The following is a 26,349-nucleotide window of genomic DNA, read 5'->3' as shown; positions in this document are numbered from 1 at the left end:
CCCTTCCTCCCCCCCAGTCATACAGGGAGATTGTTGACCTGAGTAACACCAGGTAAATCTTCCAGTGTTATAATGAAATATTACTCAACCAGTATTTAAAAAATATTCCATACCAAAGTTAGAAACGTGCACAAATATATTTAAGACATTAATTTTTACAACTTATGAAACAAGAATCAGTTTTAGCATACAAATGCATTTTTATCACTTTTCTACAATGTTACAGATTTACACATTTATGTAGCATGACTCCTTAATAAATCAAAGGCTTTAAAACACCTAAAAATCCAAATGCGAGGGAAACCAAATGATGGATATCTTAATAATCCTTGAGAATTAAAATATTCTAATTCTACACATTAAAAATTGTGTGTTCCCCTAGCTCATGGATGTGGCCAAATGAGAAGCAGAAAAACATTCCCTATATGCCCCTCACACACCAGAGCTCTGGGATGGGGCCAAAAAATGAGGGGTTCAGTGTGTGGGAGGGGTCTGCCGGAAAGCAGGCTTGATATGTGGGGTCTGGCTGGAGTGCGTTGATGGTAGGATACAAGAGCATGGTGGTGGTGGGAGGGCTGGATGGGCAAAGGGATGCAGGAATAGGGTGTGGTTGGGATTCTTGGGCAGGTGGTAGGAGCAGGAACGGATGAGGGGGAGTGGGTCTGGGAGGGTGGTAGGATACAGGAACAGGTTGGGGGAAGTGCTTACCTGGCACAACTCTTCAGGGATGCACATGGCTCTGTCCCCACTGCTGCTCCCAGGAACAGCCCTATTACTCCTATTGGCCATAATCACAGCTAATTGGAGCAGCTGGGGGAAAGTCTCCAGGTAGCATTTTGCTGCCCTGCTGTATGCCCAGCCAGGTAGGAGGAGGGGAAGAAAGAGTGGCAGTGAGAGCTTGTTGATACTGTGGGGGAAGCAGAGCCTTGGGAGCCAGATCCAGGCAAGCTGGGGGATCAGATATGGCCCCTGAGCCATAGGTTCCCCACCCCATGTATTAGCCAATCTTCACTGTTTCATCTAGGTATTTCTTCTTGCTTTTGAGTTGCCTCACTGAAGTCTATTGTTCAATAGTCTAATTTGACTGTGTGTGTAAAAATGAAACCGGACAATCTCTATAGACACCTGGTATTATACACATGGAGGAGCAGGATGCTTGTGAATGCAGCCAGGACAGCAGTGCAGAGAATCATGAACAAATAAGTCGCAATCCACACAAAATACATTCTGGCAGACTTTACAAATGTAAACCTGAGTGAAAAGATTAAAAAAATACAAATATCACTGTAGAATTACAGTAATGCAACATAATGTAGATAAAACTATTTTGCATATGTACATAAGAGTCCTGCCCAATTAAACTTTCCAATATGAAAAGACAGTGTCTTTCAGACTAAATCTAGCTTTTAGAGTCAATCAAAATAAACTATAAATTGTTTCTTAGTAAATTTAGAGATGTCCAAATCCTCACCTTTAGAAGCCCCATCAATGTGATAACTTAGGAATCTTAAAAATTAAGTGTCCTTAAGTAGATTATACTGTAGCTAACATTTTAAAAATGTACTAGTGTAAATTACATTAAAGAGCTCTACAAGCATCTTGTCTGACAATACTCATTTTTCTCTAATTTCTCTATTCTGGTAAACCCCCACCATACCTATGTCCCAAAGTGGGAACAGGATTCATTCTTGACCGTCGTCAACTTTTTGAGTGAAGGCAGCAGCACACCTGACAGTTTCTAGATACTCCATTACCTTAGTTGTGCTGCTTTTGCAGTCTAAAGTGAGATCCCAGGACTGAGAATTTAATCTAGCCAACATAACGGCTTCAGTACAGTATGGTTGTGTATTTTTGTCATCAAGATGACTGACCTTCTCAAAAATGAACAACAGTAAGAGGAAGTATGCAAATTAAAGTACGTTTTAATAATCACTTACATGTTGATCTTTAATCTCCCCTTGGCAGCCTTGACAATAGCTAAGAAACAGAATTCAGTATTTTTATTGAAAGCAGAGTAAAGTTTTTAAGAAACACCATTTTACAGCCACTTCTTATACAATTATTATTTCCTATAATTTAGATATCAAATCACAGTCATTTAACTGAACATGCGCTAGTTCAACCAGTACTGAAGAAGCCACTGCCAATTTAGATTACTTTTCAAAGGTGAAATCTGTAAGGGCTCTAAGTGGATTCTTTATAGCAGGCATGATTTACATACCGTTCTCCTTTATATTCTTCCAATGGAACTTCTTGAAAAGCATCCAAAGGAAACAGGTGATGGTAAGAGCGAGCCAGGTGGGGTGCAGAGACCAATGTAAGGCCTGCAACATCAAAAAGAAGTATGTCACGATAAACCAAAAATTTTGATGTAATAAATACAAGAGGAAAGTAATACAAGAAAGCATGTGTTTACTAACCCTTTCACCACCAACAACAAAAGGTATTTTATGCATGTATCAGTGTTCCTAATCTGAACTTCTGCCTTAGAAACTGTATGTGGACTAATTCTTAAGATTTTTTCAGTCGATAATTCCATTCTGTTCCATCTAGGTTAATGATTACAGGGGCTTACAAAAGTATACTTACGATTTTCTTTGGGGGTTGGTTAATTTTAATTTTATAAAAAAAAAATGACTATGCCCAAACCCTTCAATAAAGGCAAGATACACATACATATAAAATAAATAAATGCTGGAATACAAAAGAAATGGAGCCTCATCATATTTTGGTTCAGCCAAAACTCCCATTGACTTAAATAAAAGTTTCAAGAGCACAAGAAATTTAGCGTCCAGTTTATAATATACAACAATCTGTGTTAAAGTATTCCTTTCTGCACACTCTAGCATCTTAAACATAATTCTATAGCCTCTGGCTACATCTAGACTGGCATGATTTTCCAGAAATGCTTTTAACAGAAAAGTTTTCCGTTTAAAGCATTTTCGGAACAGAGCGTCTAGATTGACACGGACGCTATTCCGCAAAAGCACTTTTTGCGAAAAAGCGTCCGTGCCAATCTAGACACGCTTTTCCGCAAAAAAGCCCCGATCGCCATTTTCGCGATCAGGGCTTTTTTTGCGGAAAACAAATCTGAGCTGTCTACACTGGCCCTTTTGTGCAAAAGGACTTTTGCCCAAACAGGAGCAGCATAGTATTTCCGCAAGAACACTGACAATCTTACATGAGATCATCAGTGCTTTTGCAGAAATTCAAGCAGCCAGTGTAGACAGCTGGCAAGTTTTTTCAGAAAAGTGGCTGATTTTCTGGAAAAACTGGCCAGTCTAGACACAGCCTCTCAGTATAAAATAAGGACACGTTCTGCAACAGGCACAACTGAGTTTTTCCACTACCCAAATAGTTAAGTGTTGGTTTGTTGTTGTCGCTGCTTACCATTATATGTAAAGAATCATAGAAAGGTAGGGCTAGAAGAATTTTAAGAGGTCATCTGATCCTACCCCCTACACAGAAGCATGATCAAATACAGGATACCCTCGCGATGTGCAGGGGTCTCCTGTCTGGGCCTGGAGGAGAGGAACAGAGGGGGCTGGCAGCCACAGTGAGTTCCCCATGGATCTCACCCAAAGATGAGTTTTGACATTGCAAGGCACTCACTGCAGGTGCTAGTAGCCATGGCTCCCAGTTTTTGCAAATTTCGCCATTCATGGTGGTGTCAGGAACGCATCCACCATGAATGGCAAGGATTTCATGTATATCTAAAATTATACGTAACATTTGTTTTACCTAACTAGTTCTTTAAAACTTTCTACAAAGATTCCACAAACTTCCTGAGATGCTTACTCCAGTACTTGTCTAGCTATAAGGATAGTTCTTTCAATATCTAATTTAAATTTTCCTTGCTGCAATTAAGCCTGTTATGTCTTGTCATACAGTGGGGATAGAGAACAACTGATCACCATCCTGTTTATAACAGCCCTTAATGGTTCTGAAGATTATCAGATTCCCACCTCTTACTCTTCTTTTCTCAGAATTAGATATGAGAAACATTTTGAAAAAACTGAGCAGATGTAGTGGTTCACATTTTCAGTTTTTACCTGTTTCACTGATAAATTACAAGAACTTTTTTGACATTTTGTTTTTGCAATAATGCTTTTCCAAGAGATGCCATGATAGTTAAAGTCTCCCATTCCTACCCGTTCTTATGGTTTTGTGTAGGTCTATAATTTGTTGTAGAAATGCTTCATCCACATCCTCCTTGCCATTTGCTGATCAATAATAAATCCTCTCCCATGACATCATCTGTTTCCCCTCCCTTTTCACTCATTCTATATATAGTGGGGGGTAACTTACCACAGATTTTGCATTCCACAGGGAGTTCACAGTATTTGGCTCTACACTGGGGACAGAAATATCCACCCAGTGTAAGACCTGGATCACTGTTATTTTCCAAGTGCCTGGAGATGGGGGCAGGAAAAGAAGAAATCAATATGGTTAAAATCTCTTGGACAAATCTGAAACAGTTGCACAGAACTGGAAAATGAGCATGGAGTTTGTCACAGAGTTTCATGTGATGTGATGCTGCAAATTAACTAGGAAATTTACTATTAAATACACATTTTCTTAAATGACATGACTACTCAATGAAGTGTTACAACAAAACACCGACACTTTATCAGGGTCTTTAATTAAATCCTGAGATTAATCTTCCAGTAGGTAGCAAAATATTCAGAAATGTATTGTTACTTAGTAATTAAATGGAGTTTCTAACCCTGCATCTCAATAACACCCAAGAATAGGGAAATGTCATGAGAAGTTTGATAAGCTTTTTGGAATGTAACCCAGGATCTAATGGTGTACATGAATCTTTTTACAAGAGAAGTTTAGGCTTGCTTTGATTTTCCCTCACATAACAAATTTCCTTTACATTCGAAAGTGATTTTATAAATAACGAGCCTTGTGGATAAGGGAGAAGCGGTGGATGTCATATACCTAGACTTTAGTAAGGCATTTGATACGGTCTCGCATGATATTCTTATTGATAAACTCGGCAAATATAACTTAGATAGGGCCACGATAAGGTGGGTGCATAATTGGCTGGATAACCGTAATCAGAGAGTTGTTATTAACGGTGCTAAATCCTGCTAGAAAGGGATAACAAGTGGAGCTCCGCAAGGGTCTGTTTTGGGACCCGTACTGTTCAATATCTTCATCAATGACGTAGATATTGGGATAGAGAGTACGCTTATTAAGTTTGCAGATGATACCAAACTGGGTGGGGTTGCAACTTCTTTGGAGGATAGGGACATAATTCAAAATGACCTTAGCAAGTTAGAGAAATGGTCAGAGGTAAACAGGATGAGGTTTAATAAAGAGAAATGCAAAGTGCTCCACTTAGGAAGGAACAATCAGTTCCATACATACAAGATGGGAAGCGACTGTCTAGGAAGGAGCATGGCGGAAAGGGATCTAGGGGTCATAGTGAACCACAAGTTGAATATGCGTCAACAATGTGATGCTGTTGCAAAAAAAGCAAATATGATTCTAGGTTGTATCAACAGGTGTGTTGTAAGCAAAACTCGTGAAGTCATTCTGCCGCTCTACTCTGCACTAGTTAGGCCTCAGCTGGAGTACTGTGTCCAGTTCTGGGCGCCACATTTCAAGAAAGATGTGGAGAAATTGGAAAGGGTACAGAGAAGAGCGACAAGAATGATTAAAGGTCTAGAGAACATGACCTATGAAGCCAGGCTTCATGAACTGGGCTTGTTTAGTTTGGAAAAAAGAAGATTAAGGGGGGACATGATAGCGGTTTTCAAAAAATCTAAAAGGGTGTCACAAGGAGGAAGGAGAAAATTTGTTCCTCTTGGTTTCTGAGGACAGGACAAGGAGTAATGGGCTTAAAGTGCAGCAAGGGAGGTTTAGATTGGACATTAGGAAAAAATTCCTAACTGTCAGGGTGGTCAAATATTGGAATAAATTGCCAAGGGAGGTGGTGGAATCTCCCTCTCTGGAGATATTTAAGAACAGGTTAGATAGACATCTGTCAGGGATGGTGTAGACGGAGCTTGGTCCTGCCTTGAGGGCGGGGGGCTGGACTCGATGACCTCTCGAGGTCCCTTCCAGTCCTATGATTCTATGAAAAGGTATCCACAATCTTACAGTCATAATGTTTCCTCACACAGAGGAACACTTTTATGGCATTAAGATGCATACCTTTAGGTTTTATTCTCTCAGAGTCTACTGTTCCCTTCTAAAATTCTACTGTCCTTGAATGCAGTCTGTTCTCACAAAGAAGGGCACTCTCTTGCTAGTTACACTTTCAATTTCACTACACATTAACAATTAAATGAATGGATGACTTATTTCCAAGTATTCTTTATCATCACCATCTTTAAGGATGCTGATTAATTTTATCTGCTATAGTACAGTAAAATATGTGTGTGCGCGCGCACGCACGTGTGCTACAGTGGCTTTAAGGGCATCCGTTGTGCTAGGCACTGTACAAATACAGGCAGTCCCCAACTTACGTCGGATCCGCACTTACGAACGGGGCTCTCTCGCCCCGGAGCTCGCAGGCAGCGGTCCCGCCACCTCGACCTCCGGGGCGAGAAAAGCTGCTCCCGGTGCCCCTGGTCTGCTGGGGACCGTCTCCAGCAGACATGGGGCACCGGGAGCAAAGCCGCAAAGGCGCGGGAACCCGCCACGGCTGCGGCTTGGCTCCCGGTGTCCCTGGTCAGCTGGAAACGGTCCCCAGCAGACATGGGGCACCAGGAGCAAAGCCGCAGCCGCGGCGGGTTCCCGCGCCTCTGAGGCTTTGCCAGAGCAAAGCCTCAGAGGCGCGGCACCCCGCTGCCGCTGCGGCTTTGCTCCCCGTGTCCCTGGTCTGCTGGGAGAGGGGCGCAGCTAGTAAGCCCCCACGCCCCAGCAGACCAGGCTTTTGTTGTGGACCCTGGGGCAGAGCAGCTGGGGTGCTGCTGGGTTGGTCCAGTAGCGCCGAGGAGCGGCGCTACTGGAGCAACCCAGCAGCACCCCAGCTGCTCTGCCCCAGGCGTCCCCAAGTCAGCCACTGCTGAAACTGACCAGCGCTGACTACAGGAAGCCCGAGGCAGAGTTGCTCTGCCCCCAGCTTCCTGGAATCAGCCGCTGATCAGTTTCAGCAGCAGCTGACTTGGGGACGCTTGGGGTTCTTAAGTTGAATCTGTATGTAAGTCAGAACTGGCGGTCAGTTTCAGCAGCGGCTGAATCTGGACGCCAGTTCCGACTTACATACAGATTCAACTTAAGAACAAACCTACAGTCCCTATCTTGTACGTAACCCGGGGACTGCCTGTACAACCAAAGATGATCACTGCCCATAAGATCTAAAAATCTAAGTATAAGATAAGAGACAACAGCTGGATACAAACAGATGTTGGCAGTACTAGATAAAAATGAAATTATTATGAACAGTTATACACAGTGACTGAAGAAGAGTTCTGTATAAGCTCAAAAGCTTTTCTCTCTCACCAAAAGAAGCTGGTCCAATAAAAGATACTACTTTACCCTCTCCCCCCCCCCCCCCCCCCCGGTCTCTCATTAAGAACAGTGTCAGCAGTAGTCACAGCACATCATCTGCCTATCCATATTCATGATGTTTTGTACCTTTCAGTGCAAAAACAGATTAAGATTATCGATGCCTCAAAAGTAACCACATTTTACTTACGCCATGCTAAATGATGGTTTAGCATCCTGATCAGAGAGAGAGGCAATCGTATGCTGAGGAAATCCTTAGGAGCCAAGAAAAATATTCCATCACTATATGTATTGGCAACATACAACCAATAATTTCCCATTTGAGTAGAGAAGTTAAAAGTCTAGGAGTTAATGTTTAGAATATTTCATGTTATTACAGAAGTCAACACACCATTTCCAAATCCATCGTTTGTGTTCTCTTCCCACTTATATCTCCAAATCCAGCACTATATCTTACTTTTTTTCCCCCTCCACTTAATACAACGAAACTGACAGACCCCAATTTTTCACAAACAATTACAGAGGAAAATTAGGTTAGATAATAGGGAAGGAGAAAAGAGCAGTATATTAAAAGGAATGATGGTTCAAGTCACAAATTAAGGAAAATAATTTAATGCTCAGACTTCAGAGACATGTTCACTCTAAGTCCCTGATTGGCCTGGGGGTGGGGAACGTGAGAAGCCTCTTCCCACCCTGCCAGGTGCACGAGTGCCTAGTGGGAAGGGGTGGGCAAAAGGGCCTCCGCGGACCAGATCCAGCCCACCAACTGGGTTGATCCGGCCTGTGGGGGCCCTACCGCTCCCCCGCCCCCAGGCTAATTAGGGTCTGGGGGCAGGGAAGCACACAAAACTTCCTCCCGCCCTGCGAGGAGCATACAGCACTTCAAAGTGCTACGCACTCCTCGCAGGGCCAGAGGAGATGTCACACGCTCCCCTGCCCTCAAGCCCTGATTGGCCTGGGGGCAGGGGAGCTGCGCAAAGTTTCCTCCGCCTTGTCCCTGCCCTGCAAGGGGCATGTGGCACTTCAAAGTACCACATGCTCCTCGCAAGGCGGGAGGTGGCTTCCCACGCTCCCCCTCCCCGATTGGCCTGCGGGTGGGTAAGTGAGAGAAGCCTCTTCTCACGCTGCCAAGGGCATGAGTGGGAAAGGGGGGGAGGCAAAGAGGCTCCCCCACCCCCAGGACCAATCATGGTCTGGGGGTGGGGTAGCCCAGAAGCATCCTGTCTCTGCCCCTTCCGGTTTAGGCCCCACCTCTTCCGGGCAGCATGGGACCACTGAAAACATTTTGAAGTGGCTCCTGGCCCAAAATTATTGCACATCCCTGCTCTAAGTGCTGTGTGATAGTTAATACAATGTTTTCTGGATGTCCTAGGTAGCTCCTAGTCCTCCTCTGGTAATTGTTTTTATAGCTCATCTCAATTGATGTAGTAGTTTTTCTTATTACTGCTCCCCTGATTACACAGGGAAAAAACGCCAAAATCATTTAATTATAAGGATGATTACACACAAATATCTATTTTTAATGTATTCACTGATGAATAAAAAGTTGTTTTAAAATGGGGAACAAGTTAGCACAACAGCTGAACACTGTGGTGCTACATAGGTTTAGTTGCAGGCTCATGCTCTTTCAGATTTCTTTTTCCATCAGGAGGAAGCAAAGGAGCTCATTCCACTTGTTACAAAGGAATAAGCTGACAAGATTTCTCCTGGTGTATGTATGTCTAATCGGTTAATCACATAGCAATACAGACATGAATTTAAAAGGCTAATGGATTTTGGCCTAGATATGGAAGGCGATCATAAATAGAAATACAAATGGAGACGCACACTTTTTAAATTTATCTACTTTATATTTTACATATCACACTTTCCCCAGTACCACACAAAAGGAAAAGCATAAATTTGTTGTAACCCACTGAAAATTGAGTTTTGGTCTTTCTTAATTCTCAATTTTTAATTTCAATAACTGAATGATTTTTAGGTATATTTTAAAATAAGTTAAAATCCAGTTTGCTAAAACTGAAACATTAAAATAAAAACAATTATGCATCAATCTGTTTTTTCAGATTTCAAGTAGCTTCTTTGTTCATATAATTTTAATACAGAATACACAGAAGAGGATGTTTACACTAAAGATTCTTAAATCTTGCACTTAAACTGTAATAAAAAACAAGATCCTACCCATTCGAATAAGGGAGCATTCAGAACTTGAACTGGCAGGTGGAGGGCTAACATGATGCATCAGCAGTTCCTTATAGTGGCTTTCATCTAAAATTACATGGTATGTTCCTACAAAGGAGAAAGAAAATGCATGACTCTCTGCTAACTAATTTATTTAAGAATAAGTAAATATCACAGTCATACCACCTGTTCAAATAATGTATGGACACTTTCACTGAGAACAGAATTACTAAGAAAAAACTGGATAATAAAATTTAGGCAAAACTTTAAAACAGTTTAAACAAAAATGTAGAATGACAATAGTGGAAAAGTCTATGGGATGTTCCCTACAGATACTACATAATTTTTTAGAATTAATATACTGGAATGATTGTGTACCTCTAAAAAGTTAAATACAGGCAGTCCCCGACTTACGCGGATCTGACTTATGTCGGATCCGCACTTAAGAACGGGGCTTTCTCGCCCCGGAGGTCGAGGTAGTGGATTGCTACCTGCGAGCTCCGGGGCGAGAAAGCCCCGTTCGTAAGCTGCTCCGGTGCCCCTGGTCTGCTGGAGACCGTCTCCAGCAGACCAGGGGCACCGGGCGGGTTCCCGCGCTTCTGAGGCTTTGCCAGAGCAAAGCCTCAGAAGCACGGGAACCCGCCCGCTGCTGCCGCTTGAGTCCCGGTGCCTGTGGTCTGCTGGGGACGGTCCCCAGCAGACCACAGGCACCGGGACTGAAGCCGCAGCCGCGGGGGGGGGAGGGGGGTCCCGCGCCTCTGAGACTTTGCCAGAGCAAAGCCTCAGAGGCGCGGCACCCCGCTGCCGCTGCTGCTCTGCTCCCCGTGTCCCTGGTCTGCTGGGGGGGGGGGCGGGCGTGGATAGTGTGCCCCCCCCAGCAGACCAGGCTTTTGTTTTGGACCCTGGAGCAGAGCAGCTGGGGCGCTGCGGATTGGTCCTGCAGCACCCGCTCTGGGCACTACTGGACCAACCCGGCAGCACCCCAGCTGCTCTGCCCCAGGTCCTGATTCAGCCGCTGCTGGTCAGTTTCAGCAGTGGCTGAATCAGGACGCCTGGGGCAGAGCAGCTGGGGTGCTGCTGGGTTGGTCCAGTAGCGCCGAGGGGTGCTACTGGAGCAACCCAGCAGCACCCCAGCTGCTCTGCCCCAGGCGTCCCCAAGTCAGCCGCTGCTGAAACTGACCAGCGCTGACTACAGGAAGCCCGAGGCAGAGTTGCTCTGCCCCAGGCTTCCTGGAATCAGCGCTCATCAGTTTCAGCAGCAGCTGACTTGGGGAAGCTTGGGGTTCTTAAGTTGAATCTGTATGTAAGTCGGAACTGGCGTCCAGATTCAGCCGCTGTTGAAACTGACCGCCAGTTCTGACTTACATACAGATTCAACTTAAGAACCCCAAGTCAGAATTGGCGGTCAGTTTCAGCAGCGGCTGAATCTGGACGCCAGTTCTGACTTACATACAGATTCAACTTAAGAACAAACCTACAGTCCCTATCTTGTACGTAACCCGGGGACTGCCTGTAGTGAGAGCCTACCTTTCCCTCTCCATACTAACTTACACAACACAGTTTTTTTTCCAAGTAACTTTTGTAGTCACTACTGGTAATTAAGGATGTTAAAATACATTTACACAAGTACATGCATAACTGCTGAATTTTTCAGTGGTTACATGTTTACACACCCGAGAGGGAGGGAGCAGGAGCCAGTTTAAGCTGGCTCCTTACAGCATCAGCTCCCGTTTCCCCCCTCATTGCAGACAGCTCTGCAGGAGAGCTGTCATGTGTGGGGAGCAGGCTGAAAAGCTGAATCCCCTCATGTACCAGCTCCTGCCTGCGCCCTTGTGCTGCTGCCTCTGCTACAGTCAGAACGTACAGGGAGCTGGCTTGAAAGCTGGCTCCCTGTGGGTACTGGCTCACATCTACTCCTCCATTCCGATGCTGCTGCCTCTGTGGGAGGCAGCAGCGTGGGAGGACACGGACAGGTAGCTCTGCGGAAGCCAGCTCATCATGTGTACCGGCCCCTGCCTGTCCCCCATGCTGCTGCCTCTAACCAACAACTATAGTTACACTAATAATTCATTTTAGCATCCCTAAAAGAGATACTGTGCAAACCACTAAGCATGTGTTAGTGTATCTGTTTAAATGGTTAACCGATGAGCCTCACAGTTACACACAAGGCTCCCTCACCCCTGTGGCCTCTGTATAAGAGGCAGTGGGGGAGGAAGAGGAGCAAGTGGGAGCCAATTTTTAAGCAGGCTCCCTGAAAACACTGACTCCCACAAAACTGCCTGCCCCTTTGTGCTGCTGCCTCTGTATCAGAGGCAGCAGCAGGGGGCATGGCTGCATGTAACTGAGAGGGTTAACCGATGAGCCCACGTTCATTGGTTAACCGTGTATTAAGGTACACATTTACATCCCTAATGCTAAAAGTTTATTAACTTTGATAAGATATTATCTACAGTCTTGTATTCTTGTTTCTTTAATCATCTCCCTTTCAAACCAGCAACTATAGATACATTATCATATTTACTGTATTTGTATGACTTCTTTAAATGGAGGGAGCAATTATGAAATAGTCCAAAACACCAGGTTCAAAGAGATGCATCCTCTTCAAACAGAATTTATACAAAAAAAAATCAAATCAGTTAACTTTACTTTGACATAAATGACTATTACTGACATATGTTCAAAATCTATTAACTTACCACCCGTTTCTCGGGCAAGTACAGTACAAACTCGAACTTCAGCAGAAAGGCCGATGACAGATACTCTGATCTTAACTGCCTTTAAACACTTCACATGGGAAAACAAAAAACACCCAAATACATCAGCAGAATAGAAAACTGTAAAAGGTACATACATTTTCAATTAAGAATTAATGACAACGATTCTGTAACTTTTTTTAAGCAGTACTAATTCACTTCTATACCTTAATTAGATCATATATATTAGATGGATCACATGTTGTCAGGCTGCTGAAGATAATCAAAACCTCTCTGCTTGTATGTCCTGGCATGTGCCTATAGAAGGTAAAAAGATATATATTTAAATTAGCTCTAAACTAAGCATGTAACAATTACATGCATGTATGCTAAAGTTTTATGCTGTAGCTTTATAAAAATCCCCCAAGAGTAACGTTTTCTAGGATTCTCTTGTATAAAATTCAGAAAAAGACATGGCTAATGCCCACAAATTCCAAAGGATGCTGTAAATCCCTCATAGAACTGCTCCCATAAGGTCATAATTATCCAATATCTAAGCCACTCAAAATGTCCCTGTCAGTTGATGGCTTATTATAGTTCTTGAACTTACACTATTACAGTCCTGCAGGGAAAAATTACCATCAGTCTAATACCACCACAACAAATCATCTCCCAGCATTTTTCTTATTAACTTTATTCTATGATCAATTCAGACATGCAAATCTATGACATCTTTCACGGACAGCAGGTCTTCAAAGTTTCTACTGTCTTTTCATCTCTCTCACTGTCATATAGCAGAATATAGCAAATGCTTTAAGAAAATCTTTTCCACTTCCTACAGGAAAAAACACCATTAATTCAGAAATAAGCGTCTTTTCTTTTCCTTTTGAGATTCTTTAACAATTTAGACTTACTCTAACTAGCTGTTCTAGTAACTTACTGTAACCTCTACCACCACCACCTTTACTCTGGCCATTGTTCCTGGCCTTTCCTGCTCACTGGTCAGACTGTCCCTCAGACATCGGCTCTTTCTCTCACTTCTTTACCATGCAAGTTCCCTCCCAGCAAAAATCTAAAAAGCTACAATTTTAAAATTCACCTTTCATGGGATACATTCAAAACCTGGCCAGATGATCTTGGCTAAAGCAGGTCATAGACTGTTCCTCTTCCCAATCCTACCTCTCTCATATCTTTAACTAACGTAAGAACAGCCATACTGGATCAGACCAAAGATCCATGTAGCCCAGTAGCCGGTCTTCTGACAGTGGCCAATGCCAGATGTCCCAGAGGGAATGAACAGAAACAGGTAATCAAGTGATCCCTCACCTGCCATCCACTTCCAGCCCCTGACAAACAGTGGCTAGGGACACCATTTCTACCCATTCTGGTTAATAAGTATTGGACCTAACCTCCATGAATTTATCTAGTTTAATTTAATTTAAATTGAGTTTAATTTAACTAACCCACCACACCTGCCATTCTCTCAGACCCTATCTCTACAGCCAAATTAAAAAGAAATAAATAGTTGCACGAATAATAATAGTTCCAATCAAAATAGGAAATTAACAAAATGGAAGGCATTTCATCATCCTGTTCATTTATCTGTGTTACATCCCCATTTCCAAACCTTCATCTTTTTTTATCATCATTTAGATTTTAAACTTCCTGGGACAGGGACTATATTGTCTTCAGCTGTGTTTGTAAATATACCCAGCAAAATGGGGCTTGCATCCTGAGTGACGCTACTGTAATATAACAGATACTATCGTAACAGAAAAATAATTCCTCAACTGCTCCTTTTATTACAGTAAACCGGATTTGAGAAGTCCCAGCCTCATAGCTGAGTTCATTAAAGCAATTCCTACAGACCATTACCTACACTGCTTTTCCATTTCACGTGACAGCTTTAGAGTGCACCATGAAAAATCTGTTTATAGCTGAGGAGCTGAGCCATGTACTATACAGAAAATAAATTTTAATGTTCTTTGCTTTAATGACTATGTAGTTAAAAGCAGAGGTGTAAGTAACTTAAATTTCTTGAAGTTACTGCTGTATTGCCCTCCTCCAGGAGGTGGGCTCAGAGTAGACGGTTGTCATAAATTTAAGTTTGAGAAGGAGGGCTCAGGGCAGGGGTGGACATGCACGAGGGAGACTCAGGCCACAGGTTGGGGATGTGAGGTGCAATTCAGGGCAGAGGGTTGGTGTGTACACGGAGGGGTGCAGGAATCACAACATGGGCGGCCTCAGGACAGGGATGTAGGGTGTGGGAGAGAATGCAAGGGGGGGGAGGTCAAGGGCACCCTTTAGGCAGGATGGGAGGACTGAAGCCCCGTGCTTAAACTACCAGGATACTGCTTGCAGTCCCCCTTTCATCACTATCAGGACGTAAGAGGAACAACAGACAGCATGGGTCACTGACTCCCCTATTCTCTGCCCTCAACAGACAGGAGGGAGAGGAACGCAGGGACACACTGAGCTTTCCCCTTGCCCCCCAACAATGATGGAAGGAAAACAGCAAGCAACAAGCAGCTCCAGGATGCCTGCTGCTTAATTCAAGGAAAGCTGCTTTTCTTCAGGAAAGCCCCAGGAGCCCAGTGGGTGCTCACCATGCCTCCTCCTGTAGTGTAGTGCACCAGATAGCTCTTACCAGAGTGGTGCACTAGGGCACAAAGCCTTACTTTCACCTCTGATTAAAAGTTCAAAATCTGCACATTTCAGCTCTTTGCACGCAACAGCTGTGACCCTGCATACCTCTTCAAACTAAAGCATCAAATCCCAAACACAAATATTCAAAGTGTTAATACTGGCAGTATCTGTTTCCCCCAAGTATTGAAACTGAAGAGTGAATCAAGAGACAAGATGACATTTGATATTTCTGATGTACTTCTCTAACAGTTGTGTCCTATGTGTTTTGGTACTTTGAGCTCTTATAGAAACAGGGAAAAAAAAGACATTTCTCACTTCTTACTAATATCATATAAAGCTTCCAATTTGTCCTAGTAACAAGCAGGGATCGACAAATGCACTCGCCTGCAGCGAGTAGATTTTTCCAGCTGGCGAGTGCAGGGGCAGACTGGCCCGGTGGGCCATTGTGACGGGCTGGCCAAAGGCCGCACTATGGGCGGCGCGGCCCCATCCGACCCGTTGGTCGGCGGAGGAGCACAGCACCGGTGGGAAGGGGGAAGTGCGGCGATTCTTCCCACCGGACTGCCTGCGCGAGGAGGCGGGGCAGGACACTGGCGTGACGTGGCCCCGCTGATTTTGAAGAGCCACAGCAGCTCAGCTCTGGCCGCGTGTCCCCGAGAGCTGGCTGCGTCGTGCGGCACAGCCAGGGCCTGCCCTGCAGGCCTCCAGTCCTGCCACGGCCTCAGCCTCCCTTTGTCTCCGCGCCGCCCGTTCCCCATGCTGCTCCTGCTCCGCTGAACCCTGGGCCCCCTGCTCTCCTTCTTCCCTGCAACCCTCTGGCTCTGCACCACCCTTGCACCCCTCAATCCCTGCCCGCCCCCAGTTCTGTGCTGCCCAATTCCCTGCACTGCCCCCAAACCCTGATCCCTCTGCCCCTCCTGTTCTCCGCATCCCATTCCCTATGCCTCCACTGCACCCTGCTACCTCCCGATCCCTGCATCCCTCTGGCTCTGTGCCTCTCGTTCCCTACACCACCCCTGTACTCCCCTCCACTGTTCCCTGCACCCCTCTGGCTCTGTGCTGTCCCTGCACCCTGATCCCCCTGTGGGTTGGGAGTGAAGGGTGCTTGCCCATAGGGAGGGGCTGAACAGGGCAGGGAAAAGGCTGCTGTGACCCAGCAGCGAGTGAAAGGGGGAGTTCACTTGAAGCGCCTTTGCCTTTATGGAAAAAAACAAATGAAAATGCTATTTGTTATTTATAGGGCTAAAATGCAGGGACAAAAAAGAAAACAAACAAACAAAAAAAACCCATTGCAAAATGCACACGTGTAAAAGACAGCAATGGGGGGGGAGGGGCGGAACCTAGAGCTGGCACCCGGGGATGGGGAAGGGGCTGGGCTGTGGGAAGGATAGGGGAAAAATACGGGGAAGGCACTTGTGCTGAGGGAAGGAGGTCAGGAGAAGAAGAAGAAAGGGGAAGGCACCAAGGGACAGGGGTGCAGGACAGACAAATGCCAGGTGGCCAAGTGCAGACAATGAGGAAAAGGGCAGGAAGGGAGGTGTCAGTGAAAGGGGGGGGACAGGGTGATGATGGGAGAGGAGAGGGTAAGGGCACTGGGGGCTAGAGGGGGAGGGGCTGGGAGAAGGCTTGAAAGAAGGGGTGGGCATGAGGAAGGCAGGGATGAAGCAAGGCATCTGAGGGCACAGGGGCATGAGAGCAAAGGGGGCAGAGCCAGTGAGGGAAGGGGGAGGCACCAGGAGGGTGCAGGTGCCAAGGGATTCTGGGGGTGAAGCAGAAGGGCAGACACCTGCAGGGGAGGAACCAGCTCCAGAGGAGAGAGGCAGGGCAGGTGTGTAGAGGGAGGTGTTAGGAGAGGGGATGAGGAGAGGTAGCTCACAATCAGAGTGGGGCTACTGGAGGAGTGGGCACAGGGCGGAGAGAAGGGCTGGCAGAGGGGGGTAGGACTCAGGAAAGCTGAGGGCAGTAAGAAGGGCAGGAGTCAGGACAGCAGAGAGTGAGGGGTTGGGGGGCAGCAGGCACCAGGGGAGCTGAGGGAGCAAGGGGAGGAGACATGGCAGCAGAGAGAAAAGGTAGAGGTTTATAAGATATTTATTAATAACCTGGGTGATATTTATTAATGACTTATTAGTAATTATTGTTCTTATTCTTATTAGGAATTTATGCCATTAAAAAACACTTTTTGTGGGGGGAGGGTGGCGAGTCCCTTTTTTGTCTGGCGAGTAGGGTTTTCCATAATTTGTCGACCCCAGGTATTAAGGATAAATTTGTCCTAGTAATAAGGACAAATACAGGGAGTACAGGCTCCCACCTGAACACCATCACAAAAAAGTTTTTGGCTGGGAATATTAAATGCTTTATTTTTATTTTGAATTGATCATTATGTTAACTGTGCTATGTACAAAGCAGAAGTTATTTATGTATATCACAGTAATACCTTAAGGTATCTTGGAAGGATCAGTGCAGCATTGTGCAAGTCATTACGCCCAACACAAATTCACTCCCTGCCACAAAAAGCGTTATCAGTATTTTATCTGTTTCTATTATTCCAAAAAGAATAAAACCTATTACAACATACATATACTAACTTTAAAGTCTGCATGGCCAAATTTAAAGAATTATAGAGAGATGGTTCTCCATGGCAGGTCTGATCTACAGCTTTCTTCAGAGCAGTTACATGCTTTCTTGGGTTCCCTATAAAACAAAAATAGAAACAAAAATCACCTGAAATGCTAGGGTAACAGAAAGATGCACAATTGTAAGATATTTTTAAAAGATGTAAGCCAATACAGGATGAAATACATAAACCAAAAATATCCTTCTGTATCACAGATTGTTTTAGTAACAACACTATTTAGTCTTTTATAAGCCTCAAAACATTGTATAAACATTAAATAACTCTCAAAGCACCAAAATGAGATGGTAATGATTCCAATTTTACAGATGGCTAAATAGACAAGGAGAGGTTAAATTACTTGCCTGAAGCCACACAGCTTGTTAGCTGTAAAAGTAACATTTAAAAAAAAAAATCAAGAGTTCCTGTTTTCTCAGTCTCACCTCTAATCCACTTGTGCATAAGGCCTCTATTAACTACAATTACAAAGTTTAAACAGATAACAGGAAGAAAACAGATAACAGGAAGAAAAAGAAAGTAACTAGTATCAGAGAAAAGGTATGTTTTTCATATATTTGAAAGACTAATGAAGCAGAAATATGAGAAGGCTGTTCCAAACAGAAAAGGCTCCTATGAAGATAGCTCTCACACTATGTTATGAAAATGTATATAAAAAAGAAAGCTGGTGCAAGGGAAAAAATGAGAAAAGAAAGGGGAGGCAAGAGAAATCCTTGTGTTGACACTCAATACAAATTACAGGCATATTACTAAGAGATAATCAATACTGAAATTCTATTTCTGCTCTTAAACACACGCACATACATATACATATACACACACTAGAAGATTTACCCAGTGTTGCTTGGGTCCTGAACTCTTTTTTTCCCATTTAAATCACTGCTGTGGGGTGGAGGCGGGGATGAGAGGTTCAGGATGCAGGTTGCCCTGGAAAGACAGGACAACCCCCGACCTCTCTCACCATAGCAGCTTGGGGTCAGGTGAGAAGCACTTCTCCATGGCCACTGCAGGTCCAGAAGGCACAGCCTGGGGAGGGGTTCATGTCCGCAAGCTAGGGCAGGCTCAGGTTTATCTGCCCAGTGTTCCCCAGCTAGAGCAAGGAATGCAGCGAACTGTGCACTTTCCCCTCGCTCCCTGATGGAAGGGAACAGCCAGCAAAGTCACTATAAATTTGGGGGATTGAGAGCTTCAGCCCCCCGTCCTCTATGAAAGGCACTTGGGGAGTGAGAGGTTCGTGGTTAGGGCAGTCCTGGGGGCAGGCAATGCCCCAGTCAGCCCCTTTCATCTGTCTGGTGATTCCGTCTCTTTTCTGTATGGTTTTCTGTAAAGCAATCCCATTCTAGTAACATCCCATCCACCCCAACCAACCCTGCTTTAAGGTCTGATAAGAGGAAGCTGTATGTGAAATTTGGTGGTCCTAGCTCTTACCATTTAGGAGTTCTTAAACAGAACAGACAGATGGACAGACTCTCAAATATATATGGTAGATTTATACTCCTAGGCATAAGCAGTCTTCCTGAGCAATCAGAAACCTATCTCAAAACAAGCTACAATCCTGCAATTAGATACGCTACACCATTCTGGTACTCTACTGACTTAATTAGGTCTGCCTGTATGGAACAAGTTTCAAGATCAGGGCTGTAGAATGTAACAGTTATGTCTTGTCTATACAAAAAACCCCTGTCAATCTCAGCTATGGAAATTGCATAGCTGAAATTGACATATTTACCATGGGGTCTTCTGTGCGGTAAGGTCAGCCGTGACTTCTCTCCCATCGACACCGGCTACTCTTCTTGTCCTGGTGGAGTACCGGAGTCGACGGTAGAGTGCTCAGAGATTAATTTACCATGCGTAAGCAGACACAATATATCGACCACTGTTGGATTCATCACTGCAGTATTGATCCACCACGTAGTGAAGACAAAGCATGTTAAAATGAATAACCAGTTAACCATCTAACAGAGGGCCTGCTACCTGGCCCACCATAGCTGTGGAATCCAGCTGTCACTGGGAGGTCCTACTGCCTGGCCTGCCAGTCCCTCTGTGGCTGGAGTGCCATGGCACAGCACAGCTGGCTGCCACTAGAGTTCACTGGCAAGGGTCAGTTAACCGTTAAGTATTCCAGTAAGCTTCATACTTAACCGGTAAACATCTCTAGTGAAGACACAAGCCCTCAGAGTGACAATAATGCTTCTCTAATACAAAAGGATTCTTCTTTCCTACCTGAAAGTTCTGTCAGCTTTTCAGCTCTTTTACTCTTAGTTACAATTATGCCAATCTGCAAGAAACAGTTTTATTAGTGAATTATCAATTTGATATACATTCTTAGTAAGCACTAATCTACAGGCATACAATATCCACATAGTTCTCGGCTAGCTTTCTTTGCAAGCACAGTAATTTGAAAACCAACTCTCAGCTTGAAATACAGGAAATTTCTACAGGTTACACCTTCCTAAACTGTGACTCTCTGGTAGGACCACAGATATTCCTCGATCAGAGAGCCCTGGTGGTCTGGAGTTGGACAGCAAGAGGTCTGGCAGCTGGGAGCCCCGTGGCAGCCTGGCAGGACAGCTGAGGACAGTGGTAGCCCAGCACCCCTAGGGGAGCCGGGGCCACTGCAGCTCAACAACTCAACAGGGGGGTTGAGGCCAGAGCAGCCCAAAAGCCTGGCAAGGGAGCCAGGACCAGGGCAGTGGCATCCTGGCTAGAGACTGGGACCATGGCAACCTGGCAGCCCAACAGGGGGGACAGGGCTGTGGCAGCCCAGCAGCCAGCCAAGCCTGAGCTAGCGGCAGGGCGACCGGCCAGGGCCGGAAACTGAGCCAGCAACAGGCTGGGGAGGGCCAGTTGCAAGAGACCTTCCCTGGTCCAGCAAATTCCCTTATGCAGGATTGGTCAGGTCTCGAGTGTACTGGGCCACAGAGGGCCAACCTGTAGCACAACTCCCTTTGTATTAAGATGAAAATATTCTTCAATCCATTGGTACCTCTAGCTCCTAAGGATTAAAATGTCTCTCCGCATTCTCTTTCTGGCATTAATAATGCAATTTTAAATCCTAACTGTGTTAGCATTTGTACTTCAAAAAACTATAAATCAATATTCAACTGAATCACCAGCCTCATAATTTAATAGGAAAATAAAAATTACACAATTGGTGGAGATAAAGGAAAAGACTATTACTAATTCAAAATAAACCAATGAAATGTTTAATTGAAATTACCAGTAAATGAAAAATGTAAAATAGTTCTTCCAACTTTGTTTTGAGACAAATGCTTAATCAGTGAGTCTAGTGTCCAACACAGGTGTACATACCTGACTAATAGGATTCTGGTCAAAGTATTCTTCAACAAAATATTCCAAAAGCTATAAAAACAAGTTCTGAGTATTAAGATAATTAAACATGGCAGTCATTTCATATCCATTATAGTGCACTTATACAACCATTTAGAACCTTTAAATGCCCTCATTCTCCACCCTCTAATCCCCCTACAACACTTGGTGTTTATATACTTTTGATCAAATAAATACCTTTAAGGTACAAGTAAGCCTGTTAGGTTTTAAATCTTGGTCCTCCATAGTTCTTGATCCATCAACCACCACATAAAGGTGACGCATCTGAACCATAATAATAAAAGATATTCATTCCACACATTCTTGGTTTGAAATAAAGAAACTTTTAGAACTCACATTAAGCACATTTATAAATCCATAATTTAACGAACTGTTGTTTATTTCAAGTAAATTAAAACAGAAAATATGTATAGCCTCCTCTGTCACATTGATAATATTTAAAGCACAGAACAGCATAAATGGCCTTTAAGGATTCTTTAGCTGCTGCAGATTAAAAGAGGTTAAATGTAAAGGGGGGAGGGAGAATAAAAATGTGAGCAGAAATGTTTTCTTGATAAATGACCACTGTTCTTACCTTTATCCTCTCTCAAAAGATGAAACATGGAATAATATTTTGTATATATATTAGGGATGTCAACATATAGTCCCCTACATGATTAACCCTGGGTTTATCAGTTAATCCTATTGACTACACACACTCACCAAACCCATACTGCCTCTGTGTTGGAGGGAGCGATGCCTATGTCCACAGGGAGCTCAGCTCAGCTCAGTTCCGCATGGATAGGAGCTGCTAACACCCTGCGCTGCTGCCTCTGTATCATGCCACATGATGGCAACAGCCCCTGTATCAAAGGCAGCAGTGCAGGGTGTCAAGGGGCTCGCAGGGAGTGGGGCTAGGAGCTCAGTGGCTACCATCCCTGCCCCCGGGGACTATCCAATAATTGTGTAACCGCTTAGATTTGATGCTTTATATACATATAAATAAAATAATTTCTACTGAAGAGTTTTAAAAATTAATCAGTTCTCACAACTGGTTTAAATTAAGCTAATATTATTATGCCCATTTTATACACTGGGAAACTGAGACACTAAGAGGTTATGTGATTGAATTGTATCATAAAATATATCCCACCGAGGGAAAAGAACTGAAGTCTCTTGAATATCAAACATTCTCTATTTAGCATACCACACACCAACTCAAGAAAGGAAAAAAAATTCTGTTGCACAGAAAAAGAAAAAAAAACTGTCAAATTCCCACACATCAAGTCATTACAAATATGTCTTAGATTTGATGCCACTATGTTATCTGAAGAAAGCAAACCACTTCAGCATAAATAATCACAGACACAGCAAAACTAGCTCCAATGGTCATGGGGAATATATAAACATACCATTCCAAGTCTAACTTGTCCATGGTGTTCAAAGATTCTGTTAAAAATACAAGAGTTTAAGCTAAGACTATAACATTGGATTCTAGAACAGCATCGATAATTAAAAACAATCCTAGAGTTACATCAATGCAAAATTACCACTAACAAATATCCTTTTTTAAATACATTCATGTTCTAAATTAGAATGTAACTAGGGTTGTGAAAAATTATGGAGGAAGGAGGCTCAGTATAAATTAACTGGCTCTGCGGATTGGGGAAGGTGGTGGACGTGATGTACCTTGATTTTAGTAAAACTTTCGATTCTGTCTCAGTATTCTTACCAGCAAGTTAAAGCAGTATGGATTGGATAAATTAATTGTAAAGTGGATAGAAAGCTGACTAGATCAGTGGTTCCCAACCTAAGATCCGTGGACCCCACAGTGGTAACATAGGGGATCTGCACAGCAGCCAGCATTTCCTTCAACCCGCACTGCTTCCTGCGGCTTGGGAAGCAGCGCGGGCTGAGAGACTTGCTGGCTACTAGCACAGAACCTCTCAGCTCAGCTTCCCGCAACTCGGGTTGAAGGACATGCTAGCTGCCGGCACAGAGCGTCTCAGCGGAGCTGACTCAATGCCAGCAGCCAACAAATCCCTCAGCTCATGCTGCTTCCCCAGCAGGCTCAGAGACACTGCCTGGGAAGCAGCATGGGCTGAGGTACGTGCAGGTTACAGGCACCGCTATATTGTTTGGAGAGGGTCTGTAAAATTTTAATAGATTGAAAAGTGGACCATATCCTCAAAAAGGTCCACTGGGCTAGATCATTGGGCTCAACAGATAGTGATCCATGGCTCAATGTCTGGTTGGCAGTCAGTATCATGCTGTGTCCAAGGGTCATTTCTAGGGCTGATAATGACCTGGATGAGAGGATGGATTGCACACTCAGCAAGTTTGCAGATGACACTGTGCTAGGGGGACAAGTAAATATGCTGGAGGATAGGGATAGGGTTCAGAGTGACCTAGACAAATTGGAGGATGAGGCCAAAAAGAAATCGGATGAGATTCAACAAGGACAATTGCAGAGTCCTGCACTTGAGACAGAAGAATCCCAAGGACTGACTGGCCAAGCAGCAGTTCTGTGGAAAAGGACTTGAGGATTACAGTGGATGAGAAGCTGGATATGAGTCAGCAGTGTGCCCTTGTAGTCAAGAAGGCTAACGGCACACTGATCTACATTAGTAAGAGTATTGCCAGCAGATCTAGGGAAGTGATTATTCCCCTTTATTTGGCACAGGTGAGGCCACATCTGGAGTACTGCTTCTAATTTGGGCCCCCTGTTACAGAAACAATATGAACACATTGGAGAGAGTTCACCCGAGGGTAACAAAAATGATTAGGGAGCTGGAGCACATTGACTTATGAGAGGCTTAGGGATTTGGGCTTATTTGGAAAAAAGTGAGGGGGAATTTAGTATCAGCCTCCAACTACCTGAAGGGGGGTTCCAAAGAGAATGGAGAAAGCTGCAGTGGGGGAGGTCTAGGTTGGATATTAGGAAAAACGATTTCACTGGTGAAGTACTGGAATGGGTGGTGAAATCTCCATTCCTAGAGGGTTTTAAGTCCCAGCTTGACAAAGCCTTGGCTGGGATAGAGTTGGTCCTGCTTTTAGCAGGAGGTTGGACTCAATGACCTCCTGAGGTTTCTTCCAACCCTATGATTCTATGATAAAAAAAATCATAGTGTTTCTTAACAAATTTTAATGGAGTTGTTTGCTTTGAACATCTTTGCTACTCTGAAGTATTTACATAATCATAATGTATTTAAAAGTTTGAAGGTTTATAACTTTACATGAATCTGTGAATGAAAACCAGCCTTTGCCTCACATATTTTTAGACAGAGAATTTTAAAGAAAAACAATTAATCATTTGGTGCAAACAACACAGCACTGGGTAAATAACAGCTTGTCCAATAATGAACAAATTAAAATAGTCTGTATGTCAATATTTTTAGACAGCATACTAGCATACAAAGATAGATTCTGCTATTTACATTCAGTAATCTAGTTGCAACCCTCTGTACTGTCACATACAGAATGTGAGGTTAGGGCCTAATTAATTTGGTAGAAGAGAGATAAATTACCCAGTATCAAAGGTCTTAGAGAAGTGTAAGTTGATGAGAAATCTCAAATTATTGTTCCTGGCACAATTAAGAAGTAGATAGAACTATGGAAGGGGAAGTTAAATCTAAGACATGGCATGAGGGAAAAAAACCAAGCATGTTTATTTATAAAGTATTGCAGTATGTTTAATCTATCTAGTGGGGACAATTTTAATCTCAATGCAATTCCTTTTCCTTAAATGTAGTTACACCAGAGATGAGCTTTTCCCAATGCATTTCCTGTGCTTCTGAACTGACTGCTTACCTTTTTCTCTTAGCCTTAAAAAGAATGTCCTCTATAGTTGCTTTCAGTGACCCCGATTCATCTTCTTTCAGAACCTCCCTAAAAGAAATATTTTATTACATAACAGCTGGGTTAAATTTTCTTTCTTAAAATAAAATAATATATAAAACAAAGCTTACCATGTTCTTTCATAACCCCCTTCCCAACGTTTGGTTCGTTCAGGTTCGTCATCCATGCCTGCCTGTCCAAAGCGGCTTGCGTACGACACTGTTAAGTACAACGATTACTTCTTTGTAAGCCAAGGCACTTAGATAAATTGTGTCTGAATTTAGGTGTCACCGCGCGCTGGAGCGGATCACGAATGCAGCAGATCAGCGTCGGCACCCCACGTGTGACTGCAGAGGCCGGATTGGGCCCCTCACTAGCGCTGTGCGCTGGCTTTCGCAAACGCTCCTGCCGAGCGCGGCAAGGCTGGATCACGCTGCGCCCTTCTCCTGCGCGGGCCGCTTCCAGCCAGCGACGCTCGCTCCCACCCCGCACAGCGGCGCGCTGGGAACGGGGAGGGGCAGAACTGGGGCTGTAACGCGCGGGGTTAACGGGGGCGAGGCGGGGCCACTCTGCGCGGCTTGGCCGCCTGTGCCTGGCGCTGTCGCTCCCCCCGCCCCGCTCTGCCCAGGCCGCCCGGGGGCGCTCGGCTGATCTGGGAGGACCGAGCTCGAGCTCCCGCAACAAGCACCCGGACCCGCCCCCGAGCGGTGCGTTGCTAACCCGTCCGACCGGCGCGCCGGGCCGCAGGAGAAACGTTCCGGCTCCAGGAACAGTGCCCGGCTCGGAGGGGAGGGCAAATCCACGCGCGTAACACGGGTCCGGCCCGCCGCAGCCCAGGCTGCTTTGTGCCAGCGCCTCCCTCCGCAGCCTCGCCCGCCCCACGCGCTGCCCGATTTACACGAGACCCGCCCAGGACGCTCCTGGCTGCTCCGCGCTGGGGCCAGTGTAATGTAAAAAGCTGCTACGTTATAGGAATGTGCTGCCCCTTCTACATTACACCGGCACCGCTGTCTGCACCGCGCCCCGCTGAGTGCGGTGGGGGGCAGGGCTCTCAACCTAGCTCCAGGTGCTGGGGGGGGGGAGAAGTGATTTCCACCAGCAGGCCTACTGGGAAATGGAGCTGGCTGCTCCCACAGGCACTGATGACAGCACTGTTCAAAGTCCACTTAATGGTGCAGCGGGCCCAGGGCCAAGGCAGGCTCCCTACTAAGGATGTTAAGGAAGTTGACTATTTGATAAGCAAAAGCTTATCAGATAGTCCAGTCAACTAGTCAATTGCTGCCTCTGATAGAAACAGGAAAGAGGGGGGTACTGCAAAGCAGCAGCACCACTCCGATCCTGTACCCAGGCTCCATGTTGTACTGCCCCTTTGAAATGCTGCCATGGAGTTTCAAAGCAGCAATGCTGCATGGAGCTTGGGTTCAGCTGGGGACTCCCCAGCTGATCCCAGGCTCCTGCCCCTGAGTTCCAGGGAAATGCCATGCGGAACCCGGAGCTAGCGGACTCCAGGCTCCATGTGACATTTCAAAGCAAGTAGCACTGAATGGAGCCCAGGGCAGGCTCCAG

General features: G+C 44.8%; 2 protein-coding genes across 6 annotated transcripts in view; one reads left to right on the top strand and one right to left on the bottom strand.

The window, feature by feature from the left end:
• The window catches only part of LOC102458766 (survival of motor neuron protein-like), a 50,423-nt gene that overhangs the window by 13,524 nt on the left and 10,550 nt on the right, over positions 1 to 26,349 (top strand). The window lies entirely within an intron of this gene.
• Positions 119 to 25,662, bottom strand: GTF2H2 (general transcription factor IIH subunit 2). Of its 3 annotated transcripts, none has more exons than XM_075932232.1 (16): positions 25,504 to 25,662; positions 24,915 to 25,002; positions 24,757 to 24,834; positions 22,359 to 22,395; positions 21,145 to 21,231; positions 20,929 to 20,979; positions 19,840 to 19,894; positions 17,573 to 17,678; positions 12,569 to 12,659; positions 12,345 to 12,432; positions 9,649 to 9,756; positions 7,658 to 7,721; positions 4,309 to 4,412; positions 2,222 to 2,324; positions 1,938 to 1,977; positions 119 to 1,251 (listed from the first exon to the last, which is right to left on the bottom strand). In XM_075932232.1, exons 2-16 carry the CDS (start codon positions 24,968 to 24,970, stop codon positions 1,132 to 1,134), a joined length of 1,188 nt encoding a protein of 395 aa, XP_075788347.1. In that variant the 5' UTR covers positions 24,971 to 25,002; positions 25,504 to 25,662; the 3' UTR covers positions 119 to 1,131. The 3 variants fall into 3 exon arrangements, with proteins under 3 accessions (XP_075788347.1, XP_075788346.1, XP_006124370.1); XM_075932231.1 differs by having other exon boundaries at positions 24,915 to 25,005; positions 25,439 to 25,604; XM_006124308.4 differs by lacking the exons at positions 1,938 to 1,977; positions 25,504 to 25,662 and having other exon boundaries at positions 24,915 to 25,428.

The sequence above is a fragment of the Pelodiscus sinensis genome, chromosome 6 (assembly GCF_049634645.1).
Source record: "Pelodiscus sinensis isolate JC-2024 chromosome 6, ASM4963464v1, whole genome shotgun sequence".
NCBI lineage: Eukaryota > Metazoa > Chordata > Testudines > Trionychidae > Pelodiscus > Pelodiscus sinensis.
This window is presented reverse-complemented; position numbering and strand designations above follow the sequence as displayed.